The sequence below is a fragment of the Clupea harengus genome, chromosome 23 (genome assembly GCF_900700415.2).
Source record: "Clupea harengus chromosome 23, Ch_v2.0.2, whole genome shotgun sequence".
Lineage (NCBI taxonomy): Eukaryota > Metazoa > Chordata > Actinopteri > Clupeiformes > Clupeidae > Clupea > Clupea harengus.
In genome coordinates this window covers 4,226,641-4,244,429 of record NC_045174.1, presented here as the reverse complement: position 1 = coordinate 4,244,429, position 17,789 = coordinate 4,226,641, and the positions used below count along the sequence as shown (strand labels likewise).

Here is a 17,789-nt window from a genome sequence, read left to right as displayed (position 1 = left end):
AAACACAATGGCCTTTGGTGCCCAGTCACCACAATGGCAGACTGTGCAACACTGGCTGGGCTGATACGCACAGAAGAGAGAAGCTGGATGGAGCAAACTCTGTTTCATAAGCAGAGAGAACACTAATTTTCTCCCAGAAACCTAACGCCATACACCTGCCAACAGGCTCTACCTTCACAGTGGACGTCTTCACTACCAAGAACTCAGGTGAACCGCAAGACAGTAAAAAACAAAATACGAAAATAATAAAATAATATATTTTAACAAATCTACATGGCAATATTATGTTTAAGACTACCAAAAACAAGGGACCAATACGCCTGAATGTCTGTAGTGTTAAGCTCATCGAATCTGAAAGACTCTTAAGAAGCATCTTAAAAAGAGAGCTTTAAATGATACTTTGTCATTTCAAGACTGTGGCACTGTAAAGCGTTTAAACTGTTTTTAAACAGGACCCTGATAAGTGTGATCACCACACATTGGACGGTGTGAGCTTCAGAACTCAGAACAGGGTAAAGTGACCTGATGTTATGTTGGATCATTTGATAGCACCAACAACCACAACATTAGGGAAGAACATGTTGAAAAGAAGAAGAAACATTTCAGTGTCCACCTTCCCATTTTCAATTCAGAGGACAGCTCTGGCCCATTTGAACAGCTGGCAGAAAAAGTGAAGCTTATTAGATTAACATTCTCAAACAGAGGTGAACTGAGAACAGTGCATATTCTCTTCAACAAAAGCCAATGCCACATGACACTTTTTGGGGATCAGGGGAAGTTGATATATATATATATATGTATATCACAATATGAACGATACTGAGCAGGACGGATTCCATAAAGTGATAATGATGAAAATATATGATCACCAAGCCCTGTTACGGTTCTTTCTGCCATGCCAACACAGCATTACACACTTGCCTTACTCTCTTACAGGGAAGGGCAATGCAGATGGTGGCGTTGTGCCAATCAAGTCAGTCAAATGACTCTAAACCCATATGGAATTAGTTAGCTGGCTAAACAAATGTTAGAGTGCTTTCCAATAACAGTAAGGCCAGTGTGTCATATGTGACAACATAATAGAAAATTATTAGAAAATACACCAATAATAACAAAGTAAATTAAATGATTATGTTGCTTCTTTTCTAAAATAAATAAAAAGCAAGAAACACTGATATAGACTTTGTTGATGTTGGACGGATTGGGTTGGTAGCAACAACTACAATGCTAACACTTCCAGAGGCCTGATAATGCATGCACGCAAGTGTGTGAGTGAGTGTGTGTATGTGTGTGAGTGTGTGTGAGTGTGTGTGTGTGTGTGTGTGTGTGTGTGTGTGTGTGTGTGTGTGAGAGTGTGTATGTGTGTGTGTGAGTGTGTGTGAGTGTGTGTGTGTGTGTGTTCAGCCGGCCATGGCGTCCTGGAAGCCCCACACCTCCAGCACCGCCACCTGGAAGCTCTCAGTGCAGAGTGGGGGGTTATCGAAGGTGGTGCAGCGGCCTGAGCGACCGTGGTTCAGCTCAGCGTCGATGTAGAGCGCATTGCCCTCACCTCCACCTGTTGGGGGAAAATCAGCATCACTATATGGTTTCGCTTACCAGGAGCTACAACACAGATGGTGATTATATATAGGGCAACGTCTTAAGCAATGTGGCCAGGCAATGACAGGCACTTTCCCACTGACATTGGGCAACAAATCTGAAACTGGAGAGCTATAATCTTTAGTGATTGTCGTGATCATCGAATCAGAACACTAGGAACTGGTCATGGGATCATGTCTCAAAAGGTTGCTCCGCGTCTCATCACCTTTAGGTTTCATAGGTTCCATGGCCTCCAAAAACGCCATCAGTTTAAAAAACATATTTATTCACCAAAGGCAAATTCAACGTTACAGTATCCTTTCCTGGTTTTGAGAAGGCTTTATAGGAGCTTCTTTGGTCCCACTTACCGATGATGATGGAGTCAAAGTTCCCGGCCATGAACATGGAGGTGTTCCTGGAGTTGAGATGAAAGTGGCGGGCCGAGAGGAAGGGGGAGAGGCGCTCCGAGGGGTTGGGGCCAGTGGGCTCCACGGGGAGGGTGTGTGTGTGGCCATCAGCGTTGGAGTTGGCATCGTTGTCAGGCGGGTCCTCGTCTACCAGGTCCAAGCTCTGCGACTGCCCAGCATTTGCCAGTTCTGGGTGTTTGATCACTACCCACTCGTAGCGTTCCATCTCTGGCTTCATCTACACACACACACACAAATACATAAACACACACACACACATAGAGCAGCCATCTAAGGCTTACAGCTTACAGGTATTGTTACATCCCCGCTCTCCTGTAAATATGAGCTGTATGTGTGTGTGTGTGTGTGTGAGAGCGTGTGTGTGTGTGTGTGAGAGAGCGTGTGAGTAAGTATATTTTTGCATGTCAAGGATAAGGTGTCAGCTAAGCGGTTGCTCAGGTAAATAAGTACACAGAGTATCCAATATCTCACACCAGACACAGATATCTTCATGACCTACATAGATCTACATGTGTACTCTCTTTCTTTCTCACTCACACACACACACACCTGTACATCTTGTCAATTTGATTTCAAGAATACAATACAAAGCAATCATCAGACAGAAGAATACACTTTTAAAATGTATTAATATGTCTAAAACAATATTTTACAGGTAATGTCATAATTATGAAAACCTATATCTATATTTTCTAATTTTCCAGACGAATTTAGAAAACTACAATGAGCTTCAAATTCTAGCATAAAAATACTTGAGAAATTGCACCACCTGCTGCCCATATACACCATCAATTCATTCTCATTTAAGTTTCAGCACATAATCAGCATCATCCGACAGACATCTGTAGGTAATGTTGCTAAAAGGTGAAAACATGAGAAAAGCATGAAAAAATACAAAACATGACCATTTCAACTGGGCTAGTACTCACCCTGAAGACAAAACACTCTCCTGTCCCGAAGAAACTGAGCTTATTCCCTCCTCTCTTCCGCTCCTCCCAATCAGTGGACAGAAAGGCTCCACACACCTGCAAAAAAAGACCCAGTGGCCAGACTGTCAACTCATTCCTTCAGAGATAGAAACATCTAAACTGGAATTAACAGCAAAGTTTATTGTGGGTTTTCTCCTATGCAGGTGAACAAAACCAAGTTGGCCGTGATAAACACATCACAACTTCAAGCATGCTCGTCTAGCTTCAAACACCCGATGCCTGTTTTGTCTTGAAATAGTTATGACTCTCTCACAGGTCAGTCAGGTCATATCTATGCAGGAGACAACGAGACAGAAATCTGACGTTACCACGGAGACAGACCTTTCAAAGCCATAGGTCAGCATGTAATTACTCCATCACAGGCCTCCATGACAAGAAGCCATAACTGAATTAAGCTCAATCCCTTTTGGGTGGACTGGTATGCAGCACAGAGCCAGAACAGGACTGCTTTCAAAGAAAGAGAGACACTCAGACTAGACAGAGGCGAGGGTGCACACACAAACAGGATGCCAGCAGAGAGGTGACGCCAGAGGGGGGGTGCACAGGAGCACAGGGAGGGAGCAAGATCAACAGGGACACTCAGCATTAGATGGATTTCCATCCAACTTGTTAATGCGAATTTTGACCATTCGAAAAGGAAATCCGGAGTGGAAATGCTTAAAATTAGCATAAGATCTAACAGTTGAATCAAAAATGTATATGTGGAAGGAGGTAGATTAACATTGCAACTAAAGTTGATGGAAACGGGTTTATCCCATCGCATCAAATCGAATTTGTTGCTATTTTACAAGGTGTTTCCCTGAAATGTTGCCCTGACAACCATACGTTTTCATCCCACAGCTGTTCAGAACTCCTTCCTTGAGAGTGGCCAGTTTGAATTCCCATAACAGCGGATGGAAACATGCAGAGACTTTTTGAGACTTGATGATCACGAATACGCTTTGAATATGTGGATGGGTTGGATGGAAACCCAGCTAGTGAGACTGCAAGACCGACTGGCTCTAGCACTGAATAGATATCATTACAAATGTTCATTAATGAATAATGATTTGGACATATATTGCATAGATTCTGTTAAACCCTTAATGATGGAACGGAATATTGCCGTTTTCCTGTTGTGCCAAACATGAACATTATTTTGTATCTCTGTAAAGCAAATAACTGAGACCAGAATTCTTAGCATTCAAAGGTTTTTGTGAGGATTGAGGTTTTCCTGTTTGCATTTGAACTCCTTCCCCCCAGACAGCCTCCTTCACGCTCTGAACAACCCTTCTCCTTCACCTTTCGTCCTCCGTCCTCACACCCCCTCAGAGGGCCGGCTCCCCAATAGGTCAAATCCCCTTTGTCTCCCCTTCCCGCCATAAACTTAAGACTGCACACTATAACGTCTCATCACCGCACACTATAAAGTCTCATCACCGCTCCTCTGTATTCTCCCACCTGACTGAATGGTATAAATGTCAACACCTTCTTATTGTCAGGTAGGCCATTCTCTGAGCAACACATTTAGAGGGTATCTCCACGCTGAAATAAACTCCAGACTCCTGAATATGTCTTCCGGTACATTATTCAAGGTGTGCTCATTAGATTCTATCACCTTTGTACGGAATTCCCAAACTTAGCATTTAGTCTATATCTAAAATGTAACTAAAATGTAACCCCAGCTCTGAGCCTAACCTCACCCACCCATTGCAAAATGCTAAGAAGCAGGCAAGGAGCTAAGAGGGGTAGCGTGGAGGGGCTGAGTTTTATGAACAACGTAAAGTCCCAAGTCCCCAAACAGTTGACTCTACGTCAGCATAGGCTGTGCAAGGTTCAGGGTGATTTTAAACAGTAGAAGGCATTCTCAAGCCATGACATGCAGATGTTTATAAAAATAAATGGTACATGAATAATGGTAATTTTGTCAATATTAATACCAACATTGATGTGTTTCATCGCAGTTCAGTCAGATAATTTAGTTTAGCACAAAAAAAAACACACTTTAAGTGCAAAATGTCCTACAAACAAAATGACTGGCATTTACCTGTGTTTTATGGCACAAAACACAAGGGCATTTTGGTGTGTGTGTGTCAGTGACTCATGAGTGAGGCCCAGCTCAGAGAACTGGTTCTGAGTGTGAGTGTGTCAGTGACTCATGAGTGTGTGTGTGTCGGTGACTCCTGTGTGTGAGTGTGTCAGTGACTCCTGAGTGTGTGTGTGTGTCAGTGACTCCTGTGTGTGTGTGTGTGTGTGTGTGTGTGTGTCAGTGACTCCTGTGTGTGAGTGTGTCAGTGACTCCTGTGTGTGAGTTCTGCGGTGCAGAATGACCTCACCTCTCTTTCTGTGGTGCGCAGCAGGAGAAGGGTGGGCTCGTGGCCCTCAGTGTGGGAGTAGAACCTGCACACAAAGATCACACCAACACTTGTGTTACTCAAACACACCCTCAGAAACACATACACACACCTGTGCACGGGCACACACACACACACACACACACACACACACGTGAGTGTGTGCGTATAAACACATACGAATCTTGGCCTAGTGCGATCATTTAATAATCTCTTTGAGGATTACCCAGAGTTTATGTGCTTTTGTTCTCAGTAACATTGACTAAGCTTGAAGGGTACCTATTATTATCAATGTTCACTATTTTATTTTTGGGGTCTGCTAGAATAGATTTAAATGCTTCAGTGTTCCAAAAACACATCATTTTTCTCATACTGTACATCTCTGTTCACCCTCTGTCTTCTAGGCGGGCAATAAGGATTGTGTTACGAGAATACGTCATCTTGTAACAAAGGAAAAGGGCTGGAGTTCCAGCAAGGCGTTTCAGGCAGCAGAGAGAAGTGGTTTCTGTTGGAGAGTTATGCATTTAGCATAGTGATCGAAGAGTTCTGATCAATGGTTCTGCTCTTGTTTGTAGACACAAGTACAAGTAGGCCTGTTGTTGTTTTTGTTGTTGTTTAATAGTTATAACCTCACACCTAATATGTCACAGTGACTAATTATTGAACAATCCTATTGGTCTGTCGTTAAACGGGTCCTTTATTAAACATGTCAGAGCAGTTGCCTGATTTCAACGTTGTATCATGTTTAGATAGATTAACCGTAGATTAATAGAAACTGAATTACACTTGTGGTTCGAACAATGTCTGAGTATTTAAACGATCGTCTCTAGTATGTTGTTCTATGAATAAATCAAATCATTCTTCTAATTTACATTAAGATTAATGGTTATAACAACTACTGATTCCAAGGGAGAACGAAGAGATTGAGGAGTAGGACATCATGAACTGGAGACTCACACAAGAACATCAGGCATCAGGCCACTCTGAAATATTGGGAAAACAGTCTCTCTGCCAGTCTGGGTTAGGAGGGAAGGACAGGAGCACACCTTTTTAACAGTTTTTCCTGTTCACAACATTTCCTAATCTGAAGCTGAAGTTTCCAGCCCAGTGTGTGTGTGTGTGTGTGTGTGTGTGTGTGTGTGTGTGTGTGTGTGTGTGTGTGTGTGTGTGTGTGTGTGTGTGTGTGTGTGTGTGTGTGTGTGTGTGTGCAGGTGGGGGACTGTTTTACATGATGAACTTTGGCGGTTGGGTCAACTGAGCTAGCTGAAGTACACTGAATATTATCTCTAAAATGGGCCTGTTTACCAACACGTACACAGCATTAGCTCTCAGGAGGAGGCAGAGCAGCGTGTTTAGAGTGACCTCACTGTAAACGAATTTAAACAGCCCTGAGAAAACAGGTGACTCCTCCAACCCAACCTTAATCAAATCCCAACGCATGCAGTCATGTCTGGTATGCAAGTGAAGCTCTGCAACCCAATAACTGTCCTGCCCGGACTGCCTCTCTGCATAGTGCTCCAAGGCCACCACACACACACACCCCACAACAGATGGCATATCACGTATGAAAATCACTTTGTGATTGTGGGGTGGGTTATAGGGTACCTGTGAGTGAGGTGTCTATCTATGTGTAATGTAGGAGCTGTATTGTGTGTGTAGTGTAAGAGCTGTATTGTGTCTGTGTAGTGTAAGAGCTGTATTGTGTCTGTAGTGTAAGAGCTGTATTGTGTCTGTGTAGGAGCTGTATTGTGTCTGTGTCTGTGTAGTGTAGGAGCTGTATTGTGTCTGTGTAGTGTAGGAGCTGTATTGTGTCTGTAGTGTAGGAGGTGTATTGTGTGTGTAGTGTAGGAGCTGTATTGTGTCTGTAGTGTAAGAGCTGTATTGTGTCTGTGTAGTGTAGGAGCTGTATTGTGTCTGTGTCTGTGTAGTGTAGGAGCTGTATTGTGTCTGTGTCTGTGTAAGAGATGTATTGTGTCTGTGTCTGTGTAAGAGATGTATTGTGTCTGTGTCTGTGTAAGAGCTGTATTGTGTCTGTGTCTGTGTAGTGTAGGAGCTGTATTGTGTCTGTGTAGGAGCTGTATTGTGTCTGTGTCTGTGTAAGAGCTGTATTGTGTCTGTGTAAGAGCTGTATTGTGTCTGTGTAAGAGCTGTATTGTGTCTGTGTCTGTGTAGTGTAAGAGCTGTATTGTGTCTGTGTAGTGTAGGAGCTGTATTGTGTCTGTGTAGGAGCTGTATTGTGTCTGTGTCTGTGTAAGAGCTGTATTGTGTCTGTGTCTGTGTAAGAGCTGTATTGTGTCTGTGTAGTGTAAGAGCTGTATTGTGACTGTGTCTGTGTAAGAGCTGTATTGTGTCTGTGTCTGTGTAAGAGCTGTATTGTGTCTGTGTCTGTGTAGTGTAAGAGCTGTATTGTGACTGTGTAGTGTAGGAGCTGTATTGTGTCTGTGTCTGTGTAGTGTAAGAGCTGTATTGTGTCTGTGTCTGTGTAGTGTAAGAGCTGTATTGTGTCTGTAGTGTAAGAGCTGTATTGTGTCTGTGTAGTGTAGGAGCTGTATTGTGTATGGACCTGTTGAGGCTGCAGCCATGCGTTGACGTGGTGAACAGCAGCTCTGGCTGGCACAGAGCAAAGCGCTCAGGGATCCAGGACCAGATATCCCTTATCTCCTTGGCACTGACAATCTCGGAGGAGAAGTTATCCGCATTCACTGCAAGCTGCACATTACGCCTGAGAGAGAAAGGCGGCGGGGGCATAAGAGAGAGAAAGGGGGTGTAAGGACGGAAAAGATGGCATGAAATAAAAGAGCAGAGCAACCTAGTTAAACGTGAGACATGTCTGGCACTCATATGACATAAAAGGTGTGGGTACACCATCTTAGAACAGCAGCTATCATGTTTAAGTACTCAGTACGCTAGAACAGTGTGCTAGTCTGAGGAAGAGCAGCTATCATGTGCAAGTACTCAGTACACTAGTCTGAGGAAGAGCAGCTATCATGTTTAAGTACTCAGTACGCTAGAACAGTGTGCTAGTCTGAGGAAGAGCAGCTATCATGTGCAAGTACTCAGTACACTAGTCTGAGGAAGAGCAGCTATCATGTTTAAGTACTCAGTACGCTAGAACAGTGTGCTAGTCTGAGGAAGAGCAGCTATCATGTGTAAGTACTCAGTACACTAGTCTGAGGAAGAGCAGCTATCATGTTTAAGTACTCAGTACGCTAGAACAGTGTGCTAGTCTGAGGAAGAGCAGCTATCATGTGTAAGTACTCAGTACACTAGTCTGAGGAAGAGCAGCTATCATGTGTAAGTACTCAGTACACTAGTCTGAGGAAGAGCAGTACCTACCACCTGAGAGCACAGGATGCAGGAGCAGACAGATGAGTACAGGATGGAAAACAGGAGGGTGGGGAAATAAAGTGATGAAGAAATAATGAGAAACACCAAACAGCTGTGAAAAGAAACAGATGCACCCTGACACGTTTCACTGCTCAAAGTGATAAACACACACACACACACACACACCTCACTACTCAGATACACACTCACACACAGATACACTCAACTACAAGTTGAAAAGGGAGTTATGAAGTGCCAAAAATGGTGTATGCAATTTGACCAACAACCCAAAAAATACACCATACAAGAAAGAGGAAGAGGAAAAGAATGTAAGCAAAAATGTGAAATTACATAATAAAACAGTGAAAGTATTCAACTCAGCAACAACTTCAATGAATGTCTCAAATAATGGATATATTAACTAATCGGTTGCATTTTAAGAATTTCTTAACTGCACTATGTATTAAACCTGCATTATTATCATAATTGAGATGTTATCAATGCAACATATAGTACACAGCTGATTTGTTATGCCTCCAAGTACCGTTTCTGTTTGACCGTGATGCCCTTCTGCTGCAGGGACTTCTCATTGGTCAGCTGCAGCAGCGTGATCTCTTTGCGGCTGAACAGGCGGATGGAGAAGGCCTTCTCCAGTAACTTGTCAGGGGTGACGCTGGAGCCGATGCCCTTGACGAAGGTCTGGATGTCAGCTCGGATGACGGAGGACTCCTGCTGAGCCGGGGGCGGCTTCCCGGAGCCCGCAGACGCCGCCTTCTGCTTGCGGTAGAACTTCAGCAGGGCTAGCGCCACACGGTACAGCACCTTGTAGCCCTCCACCAGGTACACATCGACCACACGGGCCGCGTGGGGGAAGGGAAGATCGCCCAGCACCCAGCGCTGCCAGTCTGAGTACACCTCCAGGACGTCGGTTGCCGTGGCCACCACCAGCTTGTGCGCTCCCGGGCAGTATTTGTGCGCCAGGTCCCCGAAGGTCATGCAGGACGACTCGTAGGCCAGGAAGGTCTGGTCCATGAGGCGGCGCCCCGGCTCGTTGCAGGCCAGCATGCGACTGACGGCCTCGAAGCAGCGCGCCTCGTCGGGGCTGAAGTGCAGCAGGAGCGCCACCACGGCGGGCAGCGCCGGGCAGAAGGAGATGTCTGGAAACTGCGACGCCACGCAGGAGATGACCGCATGCGCCGCTCCCACCGCCTCCGCCTTGAGGCAGTAGGACGGCACCGGTGTGTCGTCCACAAAGTCTGGGAGCGGGAGCGAGGAGGCCTGGCGCTTCCCCCCTCCGTCCCCCATCAGGTCGCGGTAGACCAAGGCGTCGGGCGTGACCGTGCGGCAGGGTATGGCACGGACCAGCTGCTGGTAGACCAGCGCCCGCTGCTTGTGGCTCCTGGCCCAGACCCCTGAGCGTGCCTGGGACTTCAGCTCCCGTGGGTCAACCTTGCCGTCGCCCTTCATTGGACTGGCGCTGGCTGCTGCTGCTGCCCCCTCACCCATCTGGGTCCAGTCCACGTAACGGCCATAGTCCTCCTCTGCCATGGCTAGAGGCTTATGTCACCAGGGCTGACAGATATGGGGCTGAAACTTTGCAGAGATTGCAGCCACTCGGCAGGCGAAGGAGGAGAGAGAGGAGGGACAGCTAGCCGCCCATAGCATCCCTGGAGAAAGCAGGGGGATGAGGACAAAAAGCTCAGACATACTGCAGGGATTCAAATAACCAGCTGTCTTACCGAACAGCAGCCTGCAACTAATCTATCTGGTGATGAGTTTCTAAACTACTTTTTACTTATAGAATACGGTCAGAGCCCACCGTTTAGCCTACAGGCTACGTTAGAAGGAATGGCTAGCCTAACATGAACCATCCCAAAATAATGGAACGATACATAAAAACGTAACCTGTTTGATCCGGCCAGATTTAATCTATTTTAAACAAGACCTCTTATCAAATAAAATGAAAAAATATTTTTCTGATAAAATATTTAAGATTAACTGATTGATTAAATCAAATTAAACTATTTAACTGTTGAAATGTAGAAACAATGCTGAAACAGCTGAAGGCTATCTATTTTTTTAATAAAATGGGTAATAAGCTATATGAGTGTCTCAATCTTTGCACTGTTGTGTTTTCCTCATTGTCAAAGGAGGGGCTGCCATGAAAAGTTTGGGAACCACTGGTCTATTGTAAGGGACCCTGTGAGTGTGAAGGCATGCAAGACAGTCTGTGTGCAAGACTGTGTGCGTGTGAGTGTGTTTGTATGTCTGTGTGAGAGTGTTTGTGTGTCTCTGTGTGTATGAGAGTGTTTATGTCAGTGTGCGTGTGAGTGTGTTTGTATGTCTGTGCTGTGTGTATCAGCACAGCAAATGCTTGTGACAAGCTGGCTACAGTAAAACAGCATTAGGCAATTATACTAATTCGATTTTTTACTGACAGGAAATTCTCTCTTTCGCTCTCTTACCCCACTCTCCCTGACTTCCTCCATTCCCCTCTCTCTGTCTCTGTATTTCACCATGTTTCCCCTCATAATCTCTCAGACTTCCACAAAGACCCCCATTATTTGATCCAAGCACTAACCTTATAAAAGGATAGGTTTGGCTCAAGTTATCGTTTGAGGATTTGCTTGATTCTATCCTATCAAACACACAGACTTCGACAAGTACATATGCACAAGCACACAAACAGACACATACACAGGAAATGAAAAGGAGGACCTCTCATCTCATTTGTCGTGACATGTAAAGTACACATGTATTATCCTGCATCTAATCTCTTGTAGACAGATGACAATTTACCCTGACTGTATTCTCGCTGCGCAAACGAGAAGACCCCAGGTTTAGCATAGACCTAAGCCTCTTACTAAGGGGGCGGTGGTTTGCCTGTCAAAGACTCCCTTGCCTCTCGTTTTCCAAACAAGCAAGTTCCCGCCTGATTCATTCACCAGCGTGCATACAATTTGCAAAGTTAAAGGTGGCTCTGTAACTGAACTTAACTTATTGCAATACTATACAAAAACAAGTTAATAAAACGTTGCCTCGCTGATGTTGCGCAATATATATTTAAGGATGGTATGACTGTACTTAGCCAGAGACATTAGCTGACACCCATAGTGTAACAAGTGAGCTAGCAAGTTTGCGTGTGGCTAACTAACGTAAGGTGCGTACAAACAGAATTCTTAAAAGATGAGCACTGGTTTTACTGACATATAAATACGATGCATTAGTATTAGCTAGCTTACTAGGATAAGTCAGTTGTGTCCAATCTTATAATGTTTGCTAGCTGCTATGGGACGACATATAGCGTTAGCTTGACAAGTGTTTACTAACACAACTATATAGCTTGCTTGTTACCTGTAACATTAGGCAATGACACCACTGACGTGACAGCAAGACTAAAGAGTGGGCTGGGACTGTCTATATGGGTGCGAAAGCTACGCTTCACCAGCAATGAATGGGGTTGAGCTGACTAGCTCACACCTGATAATCGAGGTTGTCACTGAAAACCGAATAATGCTCAATCGCTTTGTCATTCAATCGTCACACGAATGATCAGAGGCTGTCCAGATACGCGGCAAGAGACTTGTTTCGGCGAATAGCTTAAGACAGCGACAGATTTGTAACGTTAGCAGGCTAGCAAGCTGGTTGACTGCCTACTTCAGTGGCTGGTAAAGCTGTACCACAGCTCTCTTGAAAATGCCTACAAACACGACAAAAAAAGTAGCTTTCAAATGACAGTCTGTGCATTTGCATGTGTCTCTCTGCGTGTTAATCACGATATGCTTCTATGCACGTCGACATGAAGGAAATAGGTCTTACCTGGTCAGATGTCTTCAAGCTGGAGATAGTGTTCAGGTTAGGGTCATTGGAGCATGCGCAGTGATGTCATACGATCGTGTAATGATATGCCATGTGTGCGCGCGAGGCGTTCCCATCTGGCGGAGCGAAGTGCGCTGAACTGAACGCAATCCAGTCGTTTGCAAGTGAATGACACTTTCAAAAGGACACATAAAGCAGGCGTACTCAATACTCGGCTAATAAAACGTATGTTTACAACAAAACACGGGACTGTCAAGCTGGACAGTAAAAGTTATCGCTCACTCTACCTACAATAAAACACAACGATGACATGAATAAGCTAGGCCCATGGTCCAAAATTAACAAAAAGGCAAGGTCAGTGAGACTGTCACCTGACTTGTCAGAGGTTGTTTACTCCTTCGTGTTCCTGTAAAAATCTTCAGTGCTACTCTCAGAGGAAGTTCCCATAGCAACACTGACAACGCGCAGCTTTGTCCCGATGGAAAGCGCGCCACCCACACACGATCAGACACATGATAGTCATTACAGTTAATTGAATTCAATCTTGCTTTACTTAGGCCTACCCACAGCACGATGCAAACGCGTGTTTTAGTCTTTTTTTGACGGGCTGCTTTGTTCATTTAGTGTTATACATTCTTATAGCATACATTGGAAAAACATTAAAGTGGACCAAAATGCTATCTTATTGCGAATTTATTGTTTTATTCTTTTAAAAGCAAACATAAAGCTGAAGACGTAGCAAAGGCAGAAGAGATGGGGAAGGACTTAGATATGCTTAATGCTTAGAGAGGAGCCGTGAAGTCACTAAGAGTAATTCTCATTTCCTTTCCTTGGTAATCCTGCCTTCCCTCCTTCTCTCTGTCCTTTCTTACGTTCTAGCCCTTCCTTCAAATAAAAACGTGGAGGAGGATGGAGGATTCAAGGCCAGACATACATGGGGAATGAGATGTGTCTGCTCACTCACGCATCACGTTTAAGAGACATCAATAACAGCAGCAATCACCTCTTGCTAGACTTAACGGATCTGTCGTTAATCAGCACGTAGTTAAAAATGATCATTGTCTTGAATTAAAAACTTCAAGAGCAATCAAAAGATGAATTCTACTGTATGTAATTGTCATTCGAAAGGCAACAAAAAACCATTAGGGTTGTTGTAAATGACACAAGTCTACATTTAACATCATTATTCATCATCGTTATTTTCAGTTATGCCAAATGCTAACCACATTTGTAGAGGTCTCCAGTTAGATCCATACACTAGGCTAAATATGTTATTACATGAATTCCAACTTAGAGTACAATTGATTATAAGTTATTATAGTGGAAAGTATAATGGTGAAAGGCACAATTGCACGCCAGCAAGTGTTAGGCTATTCATATAAAATTACCTTTTAAAAAAGCATTAAACTGGAAAAGTTTCAATTATTTCAGACAAACTATTGAATTAGGCCTACTTTCTGTCTATGTCCCTTCTGTCTACTTGCTTGGGCTATACCTCACGCATTCCAAAATATTTGCCTATAGGCACATAAAACACACCATCGCCTTGTAACCATCGACATTAGACCTATCTCTAAAAAGACTTCCACATAGGAAGCTCTTATGTTTCCAAGCTCATTGGTCCTCCGTCCTCCGTCCTCCATCCCTCACTCCTTGTTCCTTGTCTCCTCTGGCAGCAATTAGAGATTGGGAGAGGAGACATCCTTCATGACGTCACACTGGAGGACTGAGGAATGAAGACAAAGGAAGGAGGCCAGAAGGCACAAGTAAACCTCACTCCCTGACACCTTAAGTAAGTGTGTGTGTGTGTGTGTGTGTGTGTGTGTGTGTGTGTGTGTGTGTAACTGTAGACTGCAGGCATAGTGCTGTGCAGTGAGTAAACCTCACTCCCTGACACCTTAAGAGACGTGCTAGTGTGTGTGTGTGTGTGTGTGTGTGTGTGTGTGTGTGTGTGTGTGTGTGTGTGTGCTGTGAGTAAACCTCACTTTCTGACACCTTAAGAGACGTGCTTGCAACAGAGGCTAACACCCATGGCTTTTAGTTTCTGGAGTTTACAGTGGACGCCCGTATCCGCTGATTTCTTAACTCCCTTTCAGTTATTCTAGGTTTGCAGCCTGAAAATATTGGAAGTAATTGGAAAATTCCAAAAAGAAACGGTTCATAAGTTTTAAATTGAGAGCCATTCTGAGTGGCCTTTCCACACCTAATGCCTTTAAGCACATCTCATTTCTCATGTATGTCTGTCAGACGTCACATTCACACATTCACATAATTAATAATTAGTATATTATTTTAATTGTTTTATTTTATTATTAGTTATTGTTGTTGATGCAATTTATAAATTAAGCTTGATCAAATGTGGGCCTATTTAGGCCTACATGAAAAACAAGTTATACAGTATATAGTGTTCACAAACGGTGCGGGGTAGGTACTTCTGAAACTGCTGGGTGGCGTTTGTAGTAATGGCACTTTTCCACTGCAGCAACTCAGGGCACTTCCCAGGAGGTGCAAATGTTTATAGGAACGGCAGCCTAATCAGCCCTTTCAGCCGATCTGTTTCCAATGCGGTGCAGGAACTATGTACCTACAAGTGAAGTAGCAAAGACTTTGGTGATTTACCAGAGGTCATTATATCTAACATAGTTAGCTTGTTGAAGTTACTGTCACTGACATGTAAGCAAAACGCCAGCTGAAATATAGGCTTCAGTTAATCAATAGTGGTGCTGGTATCTTCATTTATCAAGTAATTACAGCTGCTATGAAACTTTTGAATACCGGCTTTATACCAAAATTCAACTGTTGATTCGACCTTGGAGTCCTAACTTTATCTAGAAATTCTATCCTAACTTTATCTAGAAATTCTCTGGTTTAGCGGACTAATGTTGGTGCTGCCGCTGGAAACATACTGTATACTGTAATGTGGAAGAGGTAGTGTGGCTTCAGTGTAGGAAAGTAAGGGTCTGGGTAGTTCCCAGCATGCTGTGGGGCATGCTGGAACTGTGTTGTTGTTGTTTATACAGTTAGTGGATAAGTTATAAGTTATGCGTGTGTCACTGTTATCATTTCGTCTGTGTGTTATGTTGTGTATGCCTGTGTGTCAGCTCCCCTGTGTTAGTCTGTGCACTGTGTCATTGTCTTAGTCATGTCAGAGTATAAGCCCTGCCTCCTGTTTCCTTGTTCTGTGTGTGTTCAAGTAGCCAATAAAGTGGCACTCCTGGGGTCATTCAGTGTATAGGGCATAGGGGCTGCATCAAAACCGAGGTCTTTGTCTCACTGCACATTTTTCCTGGCTAGCTCGCCACAATATCGTTATTTTGTAGTGCTCGGAAAATAACGTTGCAATCAAAGAGCAAAGGCTACCGTCAAGTCTAGTAGTTCCAACACCACAGTGGAGACAGAAAGGCTGAAAGGACCAGCTGGTTGTTGAATAACTAGAATAACTAGCCCTAAACTCTCTGTCTGTGTGTGTGTGTGTGTGTGTGTGTGTGTGTGTGTGTGTGTCTCTATATGTGTATATGGCTATTGATAAAGACATTTACTGAGAGAGTTCTCTGCTGGCAGTTCTGTCTGGAGGAAAATGAACTTTGTACGACAGAACCACATGAGGGTCACAAGACATTGCAGATTTAGTCATCCTCAGATTTATTGGAGAGTTCTGGTTATTAGATGCTGTATCACAACAATATGCTCTCCTGGCACTTATGGAATACTCAACACAGGCTGCCTCCCTATGGTCTACAGAAGTAGAGCAGGAAGAGTTGAAGTGGAGGGAATGGGGTCTTGTTTTACTGAAGGGCAGAGCCAAGAGTATAGAAAAGAATAGAAAATGTTCAGAAGAATTTGTTTAGTAATGTAATGTGTGTATGTGTTTTATGTGTGTGTGTGTGTATGTTTTTTGTGTATATGTGTGTGTGTGTGTGTGTGTGTGTGTGTGTGTGTGTGTGTGTGTGGGTGGGTGGTGAGAGTGCATTTTGTTCTTAACTCACTGTCCCAGAGCGTGCCGGCCTCTGAAAAATGGATCATTTTTCATTTTATACAAATGATTTCAAGTTGGGTATGCATTTATAGATATTAAGTTTGGATGTGCCTCTATTGATTCAGATGTTAAATTTGTATGTGGTCATATTTTGATTAATTAAAAAAAAGAGCACAGCTGTCTCAACTGGAGCTGCCTGGCAGAGATTGCAGATTCTTTCCTCACTTTGTGCTGTTCCCTACTGGCCAGCAGATGGCACTAGAGATCTATAGTTTTGTAGGTGCACAAAAAAATAGTTCTTGTAGTTATTGAAGGAGCTCGGCAAACCGGTGGGCCGTATAGTGCACGTGTGTATGTTTTAGATGCAACATATATACGTGCAACGCGAATTATATAGCCTTTGCTGTCTCAATATGGGTAATGACAAAGAATCAATCACATATCTATATCATTTACATACCTGTCAAGTTAACATGATCTGAAATCTGAGGTCAGTGATTGAGATCGGTAAAAATCCGTGAGCCATCCCCACTGTACACACATGCAAACAAAAAACAACACGTGCAAGCATTTGCAAGGCATTTCGTGAACAGGTCTGGTTCGACTCGAGATAAGAAGTTGCTCAGTGACTAAAAAACTTCATTGACTAAAACTGCTACACAGACATAGTGAACTGCACAGCAGTCTAATGGACTTGTCATTATTATTCTATGCTATTGGCAGTGAATATCCATGAGATTTTGTGAGCTCCATGAGCAAATCTGTTAGTTTCACGTATAAAATGTAAGTCTTGACAGATGTGCATTTACACTGTCATTTACATGATATACTGTATTTGTATTTATTACTCTATGTGTGTGGCTGACAAAAATAGAGGAGTCAAGAGTTTCTGTGTGTGTGTGTGTGTGTGTGTGTGTGTCTGTATGTGTGTACAAGTGCGTGTGTGTGTGTGTGTGTGTACAAATGCATGTGTGTGTGTGTGTGTGTGTGTGTGTGTGTGTGTGTGTACAAGTGCATGTGTGTGCAAAATATTCCACATGTTGAAGCCTGGCCATCCCTCTTAGAAAAATAATGTTAGACAAAAAATCACAACGTCTCCTTGATAGTTTTTGTGTGCTCTTAGAACACACACACACACACACACACACACACACACACACACACACCTAAACACACACACACACACCATATACCTTTTGGCATGTGTTTGATTTAAAGCTATTTACATAAAAAGGTAATGTAGCTGTAGTTTAATTCATGTGATCATTTTGTTTTATAGGGTGCAATAAATTCAATGACTGCTTAAATGACTCCACCACTACTACCCTCAGCCTTTGCC

General features: G+C 43.6%; 1 protein-coding gene across 1 annotated transcript; it reads right to left on the bottom strand.

The window, feature by feature from the left end:
• Positions 1 to 1,356: 1,356 nt before the first annotated feature.
• tbc1d24 (TBC1 domain family, member 24) lies at positions 1,357 to 12,793 on the bottom strand. Its single transcript, XM_012837148.3, has 7 exons — positions 12,475 to 12,793; positions 9,200 to 10,322; positions 7,892 to 8,050; positions 5,311 to 5,374; positions 2,936 to 3,031; positions 1,947 to 2,223; positions 1,357 to 1,555 (listed from the first exon to the last, which is right to left on the bottom strand). The coding sequence occupies exons 2-7, from the start codon at positions 10,201 to 10,203 to the stop codon at positions 1,401 to 1,403; spliced, it is 1,755 nt and encodes a 584-aa protein (XP_012692602.2). The 5' UTR covers positions 10,204 to 10,322; positions 12,475 to 12,793; the 3' UTR covers positions 1,357 to 1,400.
• Between the last annotated feature and the right edge of the window lie 4,996 nt (positions 12,794 to 17,789).